The 14,771-nt window shown below is 53.5% G+C and overlaps 5 protein-coding genes across 5 annotated transcripts; 4 read left to right on the forward strand and 1 right to left on the reverse strand.

Moving 5' to 3' along the window:
• Positions 1-283: 283 nt before the first annotated feature.
• Positions 284-3,403, reverse strand: P170DRAFT_356064 (putative protein kinase Yak1; the record flags this gene model as incomplete). Its single annotated transcript, XM_024844127.1, has 8 exons — positions 284-1,050; positions 1,104-1,462; positions 1,515-1,634; positions 1,694-1,953; positions 2,013-2,172; positions 2,240-2,439; positions 2,496-2,770; positions 2,854-3,403. The coding sequence occupies 8 exons, from the start codon at positions 3,401-3,403 to the stop codon at positions 284-286; spliced, it is 2,691 nt and encodes an 896-aa protein (XP_024705928.1).
• Positions 3,404-5,296: 1,893 nt separating this feature from the next.
• P170DRAFT_405930 (DNA-dependent ATPase RAD26) lies at positions 5,297-8,997 on the forward strand (the record flags this gene model as incomplete). Its single annotated transcript, XM_024846602.1, has 3 exons — positions 5,297-5,515; positions 5,579-5,652; positions 5,706-8,997. 3 exons carry the CDS (start codon positions 5,297-5,299, stop codon positions 8,995-8,997), a joined length of 3,585 nt encoding a protein of 1,194 aa, XP_024705929.1.
• A 1,364-nt stretch (positions 8,998-10,361) lies between these two features.
• On the forward strand, positions 10,362-11,054 carry P170DRAFT_354559 (uncharacterized protein; the record flags this gene model as incomplete). The annotated part of the gene is made up of 3 exons (XM_024844039.1): positions 10,362-10,656; positions 10,727-10,828; positions 10,942-11,054. 3 exons carry the CDS (start codon positions 10,362-10,364, stop codon positions 11,052-11,054), a joined length of 510 nt encoding a protein of 169 aa, XP_024705930.1.
• A 1,248-nt stretch (positions 11,055-12,302) lies between these two features.
• On the forward strand, positions 12,303-13,313 carry P170DRAFT_474189 (uncharacterized protein; the record flags this gene model as incomplete). The annotated part of the gene is made up of 3 exons (XM_024853109.1): positions 12,303-12,408; positions 12,476-13,114; positions 13,177-13,313. 3 exons carry the CDS (start codon positions 12,303-12,305, stop codon positions 13,311-13,313), a joined length of 882 nt encoding a protein of 293 aa, XP_024705931.1.
• A 943-nt stretch (positions 13,314-14,256) lies between these two features.
• Positions 14,257-14,757, forward strand: P170DRAFT_474190 (uncharacterized protein; the record flags this gene model as incomplete). Its single annotated transcript, XM_024853110.1, has 1 exon — positions 14,257-14,757. One exon carries the CDS (start codon positions 14,257-14,259, stop codon positions 14,755-14,757), a length of 501 nt encoding a protein of 166 aa, XP_024705932.1.
• Between the last annotated feature and the right edge of the window lie 14 nt (positions 14,758-14,771).

Below are 14,771 nucleotides of genomic sequence, written 5' to 3' on the forward strand. Positions count from 1 at the left end.
ACAAAAGGACGGATGCATCTCGACAGACAGATGTACAACCATCGACTCCTCCGTGGGCCATACACTGGAGGTTAGGGACTTGATAGCATAGAAGTCTGTTAAAGAGTTCAAGCTAGGTTCCAATCACCACGAGAAGCCGACGACATTTTGGAGCAGCCCCGCGCTAATCACCCACGAAAAACGCGTTCGGCACACTCTTGATCAGGAGTGTGTGCTGACTATAATACAATGTTGATGCACCTTCGCGTCGGTGCCCTTAAAACCTGGCCTAGCATCTGTGCGTTCAATGCCATTGGTTTGGCGCGACGTAGCCGTCACCTCCTAACACGCCGTCCTCGAGGGTCCGAATGAAATCCCGGTTACGGGTGCCACCGGCACGGCTTCCTCGTCGACGCTGGTTAGCAGCGTTAGGGTCAACGTACCCCTCGGGAGGCGGAGGGTAATAGGCCGGACTTGGTTGCAACCGAATGGGTGCGTTGGGGTCGAGATGGCTGGCAACGCGCTGAATAGTAGGCGGAATTCCTCCGCCCTGTGGGTCCATTGTAGAAGCACGTTGGCGACCGGCCCTCGTCGTTGCCTGCGCGTACAGACTCTGCGATGGTGCGTATTGAGCCTGCGGCATTTGACCCGGCATCATGTTCATCTGGTGGCCATAACCGGGAGGCTGAGTTGGGTATGGTGGGGGAGCACCCTGCTGGTGACCAGTAAACATGCCGTTGTACATGGGCGGCGGCTGCGCATGAGAAGGTGTATGAAACTGGTTCATCTGCATCGAGTACGCATTCTGCGCCGCGGCGGTCTGCGCCTGCGCCGCCTGTGCCGCCCTCTGCTTACTTGTCGCTTCGGCCTGCTGTTGTTGCTGGATCCCAGGAGCCACCGGTTTGCTGAGCGCCGAGTATTTCAGGTTCATCGGCGGTACAAACGGCCCCGTAAACTTTTGTTGGGTGATGAAGGGGTGTAGCTTGGCCTGTTGTGGCGACCACCGTTCAAGCGGGTTGATAGTCAACAGACCGCGGACGAAATCGATAAAAGCAGTTCGGTTATTGATTTCTGATCAAAAGCATTAGCAGGTACTTGGCGCAGTGGGTTGAAACAAGACGTACCTCTCTCGATTTCCGCCTGCTTCATATTTTTCCGCGGCATCGGATAGCTTCGGATGATCTCTTCCAGCGTTGTCGCCTGGAAATATTTCTTGCTTGGCTGCTCTTTCGTGTTGTGTTCTCGAGAATACTGCTCCAGGCTCTTCAACCTATACGTTTTCCTTCCAAATTCATCGTGGGTTTTTTCGAAGAATTCGCCCGACTGTTTGCCCATTTCCAACATCCAGGAAGGAGGCAAGCCCATCATGTCCACGATACGACACACCTGATTGTATTCGGAAGATCCTGGAAACAGCGGCAGACCGAGGAAGAGCTCGACAACAATGCAGCCCAATGACCACATATCAATCGCAGAGGAGTAACTATAGTGGGTTAGGAGATGTGTGCGGGTGCTGGAATGGGTAATCCACTTACGGCAAGCCAAGCAAAACCTCGGGGGAGCGGTAGAACCGCGACTGAATGTACGTGTAAACCGTTTGCCGTTCGTCACAAGCAGAACCGAAATCAATGACTTTAATGATGGGACTCTCCAGGCTAAAAAGGGTGAGGAGGTTAGTTGGTATAGCATATTACTTGGTGAAGGAGCAGCTAACTTTTTCAGAAGTATGTTCTCCGGCTTCAAGTCGCAGTGGATCAAGTGCGCCTTGTTCAGAAGGCTCAATGCATTTAGCAATTGTTGAGCAAATACCCGTACCAGCGTCGTGCTTAACCCTCGGAATTGGTTTTGTTTGATGAGTTCGTAAAGGTTGACACTGAGCAGTTCGAAAGTCAAACAGAGATGCTGCCTGTGGATAAAGGTGTCCTTCAAACGAAGTAGGTGGTGGTCGTCATTCTTGTCGTATCTGCTGTTGAGCTGCGGTGCGACAAGGTAAGCCAGGATCCACAAGAAAAGAAGAACGCAGGGAAACATACTAGGTCTAACACAGAGACCTCCATCATACTTTGATTGAAGTAGGCGGTCTTATTCTTGATGACCTTGACAGCCACCACTTCCTGGGTTTTCAAATTCTGGCATTTCACAACTTGCCCGAAAGTGCCTTGACCAAGAACATCAAGGATAAGATAGCGGTTTCTGGGATGGTGGTTAGTATCTATAACGACGGCTAGACTGGGCAAGGGATGCCGCGGTTTGGACTGACTTGTGACCGGCTTCCTCGCTCCCCAGGATATCATTCACGTATAAGATGTAGTCGCTCTCTTCGTTATCGTATCCATCATTCTTGACACCTTTGCTCGGTTTCGTGAGTACTCGTCTCGGGTTCCTCGACGACTCGTAGTTGAAGCCCGGGTTGCAGATCCGATAGGTGGCGGGCAGATGCATCGTCAGAGCTTGAAGGGGCTGCGCGGATATTAGGGAAAGTTACAACGGCTTCGAGCGACTCGCAAAGGACTTACACTAATGAAGCCACCTTCTGGATTAGCTCGTCTGTAGGGGGGTTGCACGTTGATACGAGGCTGGAGCTCCTGGACCGATTTGATTTTCTGGAACTTGGGCACCGGTCCGCGGCCTGGTTGTTGACTGGGGCCGGACATGGACGTGGGGCGGGGGGACCTCCCATCTTGCCCGAACGCTGCACCCAGTTGAGATCCTGCCGAGGGAGGGTAATACTGGTCGAGACCCAGGTCGGTGGATTGCAAAGGAGGGAGCCTAGGGGGTCGCGATCCAGTCGCTACGCAGGTGTTAGTTACTCGGAGCGATCCAAGATAGCCACGCACACAAAACAGCATAAGATAACGAGGGCAGGGGGCTCACAGGGAGGCGACTGATACGACTGAGGCGGCGAAGAGTAATTCGGCATCCTCGTCGGCGATCGTCGAGTCTGGTTGGCACTGGGAGGATGGACGTAGGGGCCGGGGCCGGGGCCCTTTCCGGGACTCGAATTGTACGGCATGGCGGGTGGCAGGACATTCATCGGGGAGTACCTGCGAGCAGCCGAGGACTCTTCATGGGGAAAGTACTGGGAAGACGGGCGACTGTGATGACTTTGCCTGGCCGCCGAGTATTTCGCTCGATTATACGGGTCCGCGTCCTCCATGGTGGTGTCGGCATCGGTGACATAATCGCGGCTACGTGGCGTCGCGGCCGGGGATGATGCCATAGAAACCGATTTCGAGTTGGTGGTCATGGTTGGAGGCTTGGCTGTCAGGGCAGGCGTTTGAAAAGCCTCATAGGTATAGCCAACAGGAGCCTGCTGTGCTTGTTGTGGCTGACCCCCATATTTAGCAGCGAGCGGCTGCCCATTATTGAACTGCGCGGGACGGCCCATTAAGGGATCCTGATAGGGCTGCCACTGCGAGTCCATCGTTCATTCGCTCCTCCGCGGACCTCTCTCGCGATGAATCTCCGGTCGGGGGATGTGGGAAAGAGCGAGCGTTCGGAATGGGAATTGGACAGGAAGATCGATCGTCTGTTGCCGTGGACAGCGCACATGCACTGCGACCGGGAGGTAGATAGCAGCGGGGACGGCCGACGCAGCCAGGCGGAGACGCGAAACACGAGCGAGCGCCGGTGCAATTCGAGAGGTGGGAGTGAGAAGAGGGAATTGATGCTAATTCCGAGTTGTGTGGCACCTCATTATCCGCACGATTGCTTCGTCAGGGTAAGGGCACGGTGACTGGACGAGGGTGGTCCGAAGGGCGAGGGTTGCAGAGAACGGGGGAGGCGGCGGTCGCAATGCACAGTGGGAATGGGTATCGACACGCCAAGGAGGCTGGGGGGCAGGGCAGAAAGTCGAGGGACGACTTGCTGCACACCCGGAGAAGCGCGGGAGATCCGGGCAGAGGGGGCAAAAAAGCACAATGCAAAACAAGAAAGGACCGGACGGAAAATGATAAGAACCACGACGGTGGGAAATAAAAAATTCAGGGGAGGGGGAAAAGCAGGACGAAAAGCGACGCCCAGACGAGCGCCCAAAGGAAGAGAGTTGGGAGAGGCTAATGCGGAGGGAGGAGGGGGCGACGATGTGGAAGTCGCTGCGGTGGGCGCCTGAGGCCGCGGTTGGGGCCCGCTGGATGTCACCACTTCCCCGTATTACGCGCACGCAGTATTTCGTCGACAGGCAGCCTGGGAGTAATGATGTTATGATATGCTCAAGGGATCAATAATGTGTTAAAGTATGGATCGACTCCGACGGGGACCAGCCAGTAGTCAGCAGCGCAAGCAGGCAGCAAACAATCAATCATCAATCAAGTAACCAGCACCAACACCCTGGACTTCTACGCCGTAATTTCAATACCTGGGGATGCTACGATGTCTTTGCCTACAGGTCCTAATTTTACGTGCATGCGCAAGCCAGGTGTTAAGAGGAATGGATCTCTTCTAGTCTTGACCTAGTCCTTCCCACGGCCTGCCTCTTGACCAACCTCTTGGACGATCAATCGCGTAGTGGAGCCACGCCGGCCCCCTAGAGGCGAGCAGCGACCATCGGGTTCGACTTTTTTGTTGATCCAATCTCCAGGGTTGCGACTACTGGGAAATTGCCCGACACTGTATCGTGATATTCTTAGACACGCGGGTCTACCTGGCCAGCCTGTCTGCCATCCTTACCGGCGGCAAACCCTGACGAAGAAAAGGACCCCACCGGGAGTCAGAACGCAGTCGTCAGAGTACTCCGTGGGAAGAGCGAGAGCCGGAATCCGTTCAGGAGAAGCATGACCATGAAACTCGAGTCGTCAAGTCAGCCCAATCTGGGCCGGAATCCAAGTGAGTGAGTGACGTGGGAGGCGAACGGAAGCGGGATGACTCATCGCCGGTCGTGGCCTGAAGGCGGTGGGCTTAAGGCAGCCGTCGGTGAGTCGATTCTGCCGGGATTTATGCCTAGTTCTGCTTTCCAGGCTCCGGATCCTCCTCTTCGAGCCTGTCGCATCAGAGAAGCGGGTGCGCACAGTGCCGAACATATCGCGCATGCGCTGGGATAAAGTCTAGAGTCTAGGTCCCGACGTCCTCGATCCCTTCAATGTGTTCTTCCGGTTATTGAACCCGTCGGAATTGCTGACCGTGTCATCTGCTCTGTGGCAAGAGCGACAACCTGGACCTTTCTTTATCTTCCTCTTATATGCTGTATCTATATATCTGTACTTTTTCTTTGACATTGTGGAATGATCCGTGCAAATTATAAAGAACCAAACAACGCGCTCAAACAATCACCAACACTCCACTAAACATTTGCCCAGGATCCTTCACTATCCCCTCAAACATGGCTCACAACGGGGAGAGTGATGTCGCTGCGACAGTCCAGGACGGGCTTGCCCAGACCCCTCATGAAGAAGATCGGCCGGAGCACTCGTCCAATCCTGAGATTCCCAGTACTCCTAACCCGGCCCCGTCGTCGGGTGTAGACGAAGCTAGTCGCCTCCGAGAGCTCCAGGCCGATGTGCGAGATCAGGATGACCTCGAGAGGGACATCACACGTCAGGTATATCCAAGCCATGAGATAGGTATCCAAACAAGTTTCACTTCCCTCTAACCGAAATTCTAGGCCGATAAGTTGCTCTTGGAACAGGCCGATGAACGCGATAACAAGCGGCTAGAGAAGACTAGCCAGGAAAAAGAGTATGGCCTCAGTTGTCTCCTGCTGTTAGCGCACGTGCTTACGCTGCTACTAGGAAGTTGGAATCACAGATTTTAAAACTACACCAACGCCTGTCACAGCCAGTTGGCACTGCAGCCCGCGTTCGGGCCCAGAATGACTTGCAAAAATTAGAGTCTCGTAATGCTTCCTTGGCAAACGATTTGAAAGAAATCAGGCAGCGCATGGACGAGAGGCAGCAGGAGAAAGAACCTGACGAGCAAGGGAACGGGACAGGAAGGTTGCCTCACGAGTCTCGGAGAGATTATCTCATCCGAACCGGGAAAATCACGCCCTTCTCAACCATGGGCTCTGGCCCAACCGAAGGGCCCCTATATAGCCTCCATGACACGCTGATTGATGCCGAAGACGAACGCGATGAGAGAGAGGCACTAGAACAAGTCAAGCAGCGCTCGGCCGTGTCTCACCGGAATCTTGTGCGTCCCGGTTTTGGGTTTGATGAAAGCAGTGAAAAGTCTACCGAGGAGAGAGCCGAGCGCCCTAAGAAGAAACGAAAGCTGGAGAAAGAGGATCACACGACAGACACTGCGCAATCAGAAGGCCCAGAAATAACAGCAGAAAGTCCGCCGGAGGAGGTTCCGTCCGATGATGGTTCGGGGAGCTATGTGGCTTCTGAAGGGGCAGAATCCGACGACGAAGACTTCACCACCGATGATAAATTTGCACGACCGGCAGCTTCAGGCAAATCAAAGACAACAGAAGACATGGAAGACTTTAGCGGGGTTGACGACGGGAACGAGAAGATCTATCAATCTAGACTTCAGAGCTGGGTTGATCGTAGGAGTGCTGCTCGAAGGCGCACTCTGCAGGCCCGAGGAACAGACACGGAGCCTGACGATGGCCAAGACGAACAGGATGAAGAGTGGTTTAAGCCACACCCCACTGTGCCAGATATGCCGTACGATAATTCGTATCGTGTGCCTGGCGATGTTCATCCCCTTCTATTCGATTATCAAAAAACCGGAGTTCAGTGGCTGTGGGAACTGCAGCAACAGCAAGTAGGAGGCATCATTGGTGATGAGATGGGACTGGGGAAGACGATTCAAGTTATTGCCTTTCTGGCTGGGCTTCACTATAGCAAAAAGCTAACTAAACCGGTCATCGTTGTATGCCCCGCCACGGTCATGAAACAATGGGTCAATGAGTTCCATCGATGGTGGCCCCCGTTCCGAGTGTCTATTCTACACACCTCCGGCAGTGGGATGGTCAACATCCGCAATGAAACCAGCAGAGAAGATGCTCTCTTAACGCAGACACGAGATTCTCGCGGCGTTTCCGGCGGCTTGAAGGCTGGCAGGAAAGTGGTCAAACGCGTTCTAGAAGAGGGCCATGTGCTGGTGACTACGTACTCTGGTCTACAGACGTACGCACCTCTCTTGATCCCGATAGAATGGGGGTGTGCGATTCTCGACGAAGGCCACAAGATTCGGAATCCGAACACATCGATTACTATCCATTGCAAGGAACTTCGAACCCCGCACCGCATCATTCTGTCCGGCACCCCGATGCAAAACAATCTCACGGAGCTTTGGTCGTTGTTCGATTTCGTTTTTCCCATGCGCCTAGGGACGTTGGTTAATTTCCGGAATCAGTTTGAGTTTCCAATTCGCCAAGGTGGTTACGCCAATGCTTCCAATCTACAAGTTCAAACGGCCACTAGGTGTGCCGAAACCCTCAAGGATGCCATGAGTCCGTACCTTTTGCAGCGATTCAAGATCGACGTGGCTGCCGACCTTCCTAAAAAGAGCGAACAAGTCTTGTTTTGCAAGCTGACGAAACTTCAGCGACAAGCATATGAGGCATTCCTCGGCTCGGGAGAGATGCAGTCCATCCTCAGAGGGCGACGACAGGTCTTGTACGGAGTCGATATCCTGCGCAAGATTTGCAACCACCCGGACTTGCAGAGTCACAAGTTCAATTCCCACCAAGCAGGGTATGGCGATGCCTCCCAGTCTGGTAAAATGCAAGTGGTGAAATCGCTGTTAGAACTATGGAAGGACACGGGCCACAAGACTCTTCTATTTACGCAGCATCGCATCATGCTGGACATCCTGGAGAAATTCATGAACTCGCTTTCCGGGTTCAAGTATCGGCGAATGGATGGAAGCACACCCATAGCTCGCCGGCAAGCCATGGTCGACGAATTCAACAATGACCCAGAACTGCACGTGTTTCTTCTCACGACGAAGGTGGGAGGTCTAGGTGTGAACCTCACTGGAGCGGATCGAGTCATTATCTACGACCCAGATTGGAACCCGTCCACCGACATGCAGGCCCGTGAGCGAGCATGGAGGCTTGGACAGAAGCGGGAGGTCACGGTGTACCGACTCATGACGGCTGGGACGATCGAAGAAAAGATCTATCACCGACAGATCTTCAAGCAGTTCCTCACCAACAAGATCCTGAAGGATCCGAAACAACGGCAGACATTTCAGCTCAGCGATTTACACGATCTGTTTTCTCTCGGAGACGAGATGCAAGGTCCGACGGAAACAAGCAAGATATTTCAAGATGCCGACGTTACGTACGAGGAGGGTGGTAATAGCCCTGCTCGACGGACCGGCAAGTCGCGACATGGAGGAAATAGTGGCAAGGACGACAACAACGAAGTCGACAAGGTGGAGGGCATCGCAGCGGTCGAGGAATTCCAGGGCGATCCTGAAAAGCCGAGCGATCAGGAAGGGCCATCTGCTCCCAAATCAGAATCCCGTCTCATGGAAGGCATTTTCGCCCGTTCCGGGGTGCATTCTGCCCTGGAGCACGACCAGATCGTGAATGGCAAACGCGTTGTCCGAGCCGATCCCCAGATCATCGAGGCCGAAGCCAAGAAAGTGGCCGCCGAGGCCGCCGAGGAGCTGCGCCGAGCAGGCGAAGCTGCTCGATCCGTGCCAATTGGAATGCCCACTTGGACGGGCCAGTTTGGCCTGGCCGGAAAGCCTGCAGAGCCAGCGTTCGGGGGACGAAGCAGCTCGGCCAGACGAGGCCCCGCCGGTCCGTCGTCGGCCAGTATCTTAGCCAATCTCTCGGCTCGCACGCCTCCGTCTCGCAGCAGTAGCAACAGCCCTGCGCCGGCCAGGGCTACCGGTGGGATTGACTTCATCACCAGGATCCGAGATTACATCACGTCCCAGGGCGGGTCGGTCTATACGCAAATGTTGATTGACCATTTCAACCGTCTCTGCACCACGCCTCAGCGGTCGGCAGAGTTCAAAGAAATGCTCAAAACGATCGCGGTCCTGGAAAAGGGCGGTCGCAACGGACGGGGGAAATGGTCTCTGAAGCCCGAGTACGCCCCGAAACGATCCTGATTTCTTCTTCAACTCCTCAACAGCCTTCTGGATCCGACAGGCTATGACGTGCCCCGGACCAATGGAGATTTATTTATAGCCATTTGCCCATGTTATGGGAGACTTTTGCTTTTTGTTTTCCAGTTATTTAGAGAACGCATTCTCGCAATTTGGGTTTAGGACCGGGGAATAGAGGTGGATCCTGGCGTTAATCCGATGGACCGGATATACTCTGTAATGCATGTGTATGATAATCTCCGATAATGACCCTAATTAAACCGAGGCTGTTGGATTGTAAGCCCTGCGATTGACGTGGTGATCTACTCATTTCCCATCTACATTTTGTTTACCCCTGGAAGTGATGTCAATCGGGGCGAGGACCAAATGGCGAGAGTCCATGGAACCGACGATCCTGATATCCGACGTCTACCGAGTAGCTTGTGTTAGTCTGCTAGATCGAAGCCATGAATTGTCAAGTCAACCTTAATGATTGACTGTCGCCTGTCGAGTGACACTGACAGTTGATGTAAGACGCACTGTCCGGGGCTAATCCGACTCTTCAATCTGATCCTCGAATGCGCATGAATCAAAGAATCTCCGCCCGAGTGGAAGAAGAGCCGATGGAGAATGTTGCAGATCGTCATCCCCGATTCACCGGGGGAATTGGCTTGAACCACAGATTCATTCGGTACCTGCGATCTTCCCCTGACAACCGTTTGTTTGAGGATCGACGGCGACGACCGAAATAGCAACAAAATACCTGCTCCGGACTCTGATTTCGTATGTCGTTACACGGAAAGAGAGTCTCTCGACTTGTCCTGGATGTTGACCTCTCCCTACTCTACGACCGCATCAGTTCTTGCATGTCGCTTCATCAACTCTCGTTTTCCTCGCCTTGTCACATTCCCAGGCAGGTTGGATGTCTCAGTTCCCCGCCTCCATTCTCCGGCGCAGCGATGATCGTCGTCTGAAATTCGCCGCCCATGGTTACTGGCCCACTTGCGTTTCCACCGCAGACTGGTGGAGATCGTCCTTGCGTGCCAAGTCACCGTCAGAGTTGCTGTACCTTGAGGCCCTGAACTCTCGACCGCTAACTTTGCAAAACCCTTTGTCCACTTAATTTCCGGTGGAAACCCATACGATTACAGAGCCTTACATCCGATCCGCGGGGAGGAAAAGTCGAGAGCGGAAAGTTGCCCTGCCCTGACCAGAGAACCAAAAACCTATATAGAGCCTCCCATCCGCCCTGCTGGCCACATCCCTTTCTCTCCATCCCTCTCTCTTTCTCTCCTCATCCATCAAGCAGGCTCCCTTCGTTCTGTCCCTGCCAACTCTCGCTACTTCTTCACCTGTCTGTACTTTCTACGACACACCATTCTTTCACCATGAAGCTGCTCTCTTCTCTCGCCCTGCTGGTCTCCGCCGTGGCCGCCAACCCGGTCACGCGGGCGAACAGCGCCTCCGACACCTTTCATCTGAAGACTGCCGGAGCCTCCGAGACGAAGCACAACGATCTCTACGTGTATGGCTATCACACTGGCGCCGGGTTCAACGACGCCGTCCTGACCTCGGACGCCGACACGGCCAACACGGTCTTCCTGAACAACACGCACGCCCAGTTTGCCCTGGACACTCCTTTCCCTTGGGGACTCAACATGCCCCCGCAGAACAACTATGCCGGTGAGTCCTTTCCGCCCGGGGTTGGGTTCGGTTGAACCGAAGTTGACGATAGTTTGCTTTGTGCGTGCAGCATGGGTACCGGTCGAGATTAACACCGGATACGGGACCGAGGGGTTCACCATCAACGGCACCGGATTGCAGTGGTCAAATCAAATCTTCGGAGGCTGGTTGGGTACGTTTTCTCCCGTAACGCATGCATCAGACATCAGACTTCCGGTACCTGTTAGAAGGGGCCTGGAGGAGGCATCCCTGGCGAGCTTGCCACTGACCCGGCAACCAATCTAGTTTGCGACTGGTACCACAACGCACCCCAGCTTTTCTACCTGTACCGCCCTTACGACGCCACTCTGCCCTCGTCCTGCAGCAAAGTCACCCTGGAAGTCGAGCACACTTCCTGAGAACGAGTGCCACCCGACGGAGTTAATGGTTCATGACGCGCGTGGCGCAAGTTGATGATTCATACTGGCGATGTACCGGCGTACCGCTCGCTTCTCCCAGATCCGTACCAGAGTCAATGAAAGTATATTTGATAGGCTTGCGGGGAGGTGCCGTGCGGACATCCGGATAATGATACTTTCTTTGTAATGACTGCGATGGCAATGGAAATAATTCGACGACTGATTTGGTGGAAGGCATATTTGGGTTTGGGTTGACACGATGGATAATGAGGGTTTTCTTCTGATGTCTGATAATAACCATTGTCTGTATGTACCTCGATTGGTAGCAATGCGACAGGACGATATACTTTACCGGCCCATGTTCATCCAAGGTTCGCTGCCAATAATTGGCAATAACCCATGCGGGTTGGCTCGGCCGGACTGCCGACCGTGGAGATGCCTCGGAGGCGACCTCATGCCCTCGGACCCGGCGACGGAGTGATCGAGCGATGGGACGATTGGATCACTGGCCGGGACGAGTCGATGCAAGACACGGTGCATCCCACAATTGCCAGACCATCCGAGAGTCAGACCGTCGCACAGTCTGACGCTTCGACGAACCGTCGAGGCCAATCAAGGCGGTGTGTGCCTCAGGCCAACAGTCCAAAAATAGACGGCTGTCTCACATGCGGCGCCCGAAGGGGTTTAGCGCGGTTGGCTTCTTTCAGTCGTTTGCCTTTTCGCCTTCTGCTCTTCATCGCTCACGGCCCTCGTCTGTGTCGTTTTTCTGCTACTCTTCATCTCCTCGTCTCTCTTGGATTCTCTCTGCTGTTTCGTTTGCTTGAATTCCCGTCGGGTTGCTCGGCTCCCCAGTCACTCGCTTTACTCCGTACATTGTTTACCCACCCGCCCGCTCTCAGTCTCCTCCCGGGCTCCTTATCACCCGATCTGCAGGTTTCAGGGCCCACCGCGTTGGAAGAATAATTGGTCTGCTTTGCATCCCACTTGACTTGCCGTCTCCTGAGCAATTTTGTCCTCCGTCCATCTGGGTCGGTCAAGAAAAAGCACCTCCGATATCTTCTGTTGATCCCTCTCTCGAATTTTCCCGGATTGTCGTTCCCACTCACACTCGTTTGCTGTCAACATTGGGGAACATTGGGGAAGGAAGATTGGACCACCGATCGGAATCTGATTCTGCCACGGAGTCTCCGTTTTTCTCATTCGATTCGTTAGACCACACCTAGCAAAGCCATCCAGCTTTCTGTCACCATGCGGGCAACCACCTTTCTTTCCGTCGTCTACCTTTTCCTCGGCTTGGTCTCGGCCTGGTCAAATGGGTTAGACCTGGGCCATGGTGCTCTGGTCGCTCGAGCTGGTTAGTATCATCGAAAACTATCCAATTCTCACTTGATCGACTCCGGCTAATCCTCTCGGGCCTTCAGATGAAACTACCACCGCTGCTGACAAGGCGACCACTGGCGCCAAGGCGACCACCGAACAGACCGCCACGAAAACAGCGACCGACGACTCTACCAGCACGGGCACCCAGACTGGAAAGGAAACTGGAAAAGAAACCGACACCAAAACCGGCAAGGAGACTGGCAAAGAGACTGGCAAAGAGACTGGAACCAAGACGGGCAAAGCCACCAAGACGAAAGATGATAAGAAAACCACCTCGACCTCGATCGATCCTCGCTCCCCCCCTGGCGGTGTCAAGATGCTCACTCCGTCAACCGGTGCCTCGAGCTACTACAAGATCGGTGAACACGTCACTTTCGTCTGGAACTACACCTCGCTGCTGGTGACCCCCTCCGCCGTCAATGTTATTGCGTCCTGCAGTCTCAACAGCGCCACCTACACGATTTCGAGCAACATGAGTGTTGAGGAGACCGGAAAGGTGGTGTGGGATACCAAGAAGTACCAGGCGAACGCGACCGTTCCGCTCCTGACTGCGACTTACACCTTGGTCATCTACGATGTGGACAGCGAGATCGGAGACACGGCCGGCCCCGGTGAGCTGAGCTCGCAGAACCAACTCAACTTCGGGATGTATGTGCCCCAATCATACACTCCCTTGAATGGTAAGTCTACACCTCCCATCCGGATTCTAGATATCAAATGGCAAACATCTAACTTGATCCAGAATACCACTGTGTAACCTGCAGCGGCGCCCTATCCGACATGGAACGCCAGGCCCTCAAGTTTGCCGTCGGCATGACATTGATAACCATTGCATCCTTCACTTGGTTTGCGGGAGACTTTGGCGTCTTCTCAACATGATCTACTTTCCTCTCCGGAGTCAAACACAGGCGATGAACATAAACACACAGCACTTCTACATACACCATCAAAAACAAAAAATACTGATTGCATCGAACTGAGCGGATTTTCGTTTTCAGTCATGACGATAGCGTTACTCTCAGCAAAGGAACTTGGCCTGGCGTTCATGCGGTATATTGCTTGGGACTTTTTATTATCTTGTTGCCATCGTTCATTGTCTTGCCCTACAGCACCAGCGGGATTTTGAGTATAATTATCATTTTGCGGATGATTTGCCTCGTTTGTTTTTGTCTGTATAATGAGCTAGTTGATTTGATACATAGGATTAATTCTGATGAATATGTACATGGACCTCCTTAGATTATGAGTGGCAAATCATAGGGACCAAACAGAACTGTATTTGCATTTGATGCCATATTCAACCTGATTCCTACGCAAAGAACTACCTTTAGCAAATAAACCAACTAGACCAAACCATGGCCTCCTCCCTCACAGGTAAACGGATAGCTAGATAGTTTGGTCCGATGTATACAATTTGCCTGACAGTCTGATCCCGATGATCTTTGTTGATTGAGGTCAGCAGACAAATAGAGGGTGAGCAATCACCTACTCGATGGAAATCGGTATGTGCAGACAAACCACTACTGGCTATTACCACAAACACAAACAACTGAAGAAACGGACCATCATTGCTTTATATGCGCAGATATATTATTGAGAAAGAGATATAAACCCCAGGTATTCCCATATTTCTGACTTTAAATCTTCTCATCATTTGATCTTCAGACCACTCTCCCGGGGTCCAGAAAACAGAAGGTTCAATCATCGTATGGTCTGTCAGATTGATGTCGATACCACATATTGACTTTTGAAACTTCGTGTCCACTATCACTGTCCTGCCCTAAACGAACCCATCCTATCCTTCCACCACCACAGACAAAAAATGCCCTCCCAACTAGGCTGGATCTGGCCCAAAGACCCCCGCCGCGGAAACCCAACCCACTGGCGCAGACGATGGCGACTCAAGGATGTCCTCACGAACCACGGACCGGATATCTTCGTCGGCAGGATCGGCGCCGCTGCGCCAGACGAGACGAATTGGTCGCGGTGGCGACAGCGCGAGGGAGAGAGCGCCGAGAAAGGGAAAGGCAGGTGTGCGGGTGCGGGTGCTGGGAGGGATGGAGGGGGTGGGTATTATTACGAAGAAGATGACGAGAGGGACGGAGATGATACGCCGTTTCCATGGGCGAGGCGGTCACCCGGGGAGAGGTATGATTTTCGGACGAGGAAGTATCAGGTTCCCGATGTGGGCACCTGGTCGAAGGTGCAGCGTTGTGGGTGTGAGGGACATGTGGTTCCGTTGCGGTTTTGGGATCGGTATGGGGCGGAGTATCCGGCTGATCGGCAACATGATCTGGTGTATAGGAAGAGAAGGTGGTTGTGAGGGTTGTGAGACGT

This window comes from Aspergillus steynii (genome assembly GCF_002849105.1).
Source record: "Aspergillus steynii IBT 23096 chromosome Unknown P170scaffold_3, whole genome shotgun sequence".
NCBI classification, from domain to species: Eukaryota; Fungi; Ascomycota; class Eurotiomycetes; order Eurotiales; family Aspergillaceae; genus Aspergillus; species Aspergillus steynii.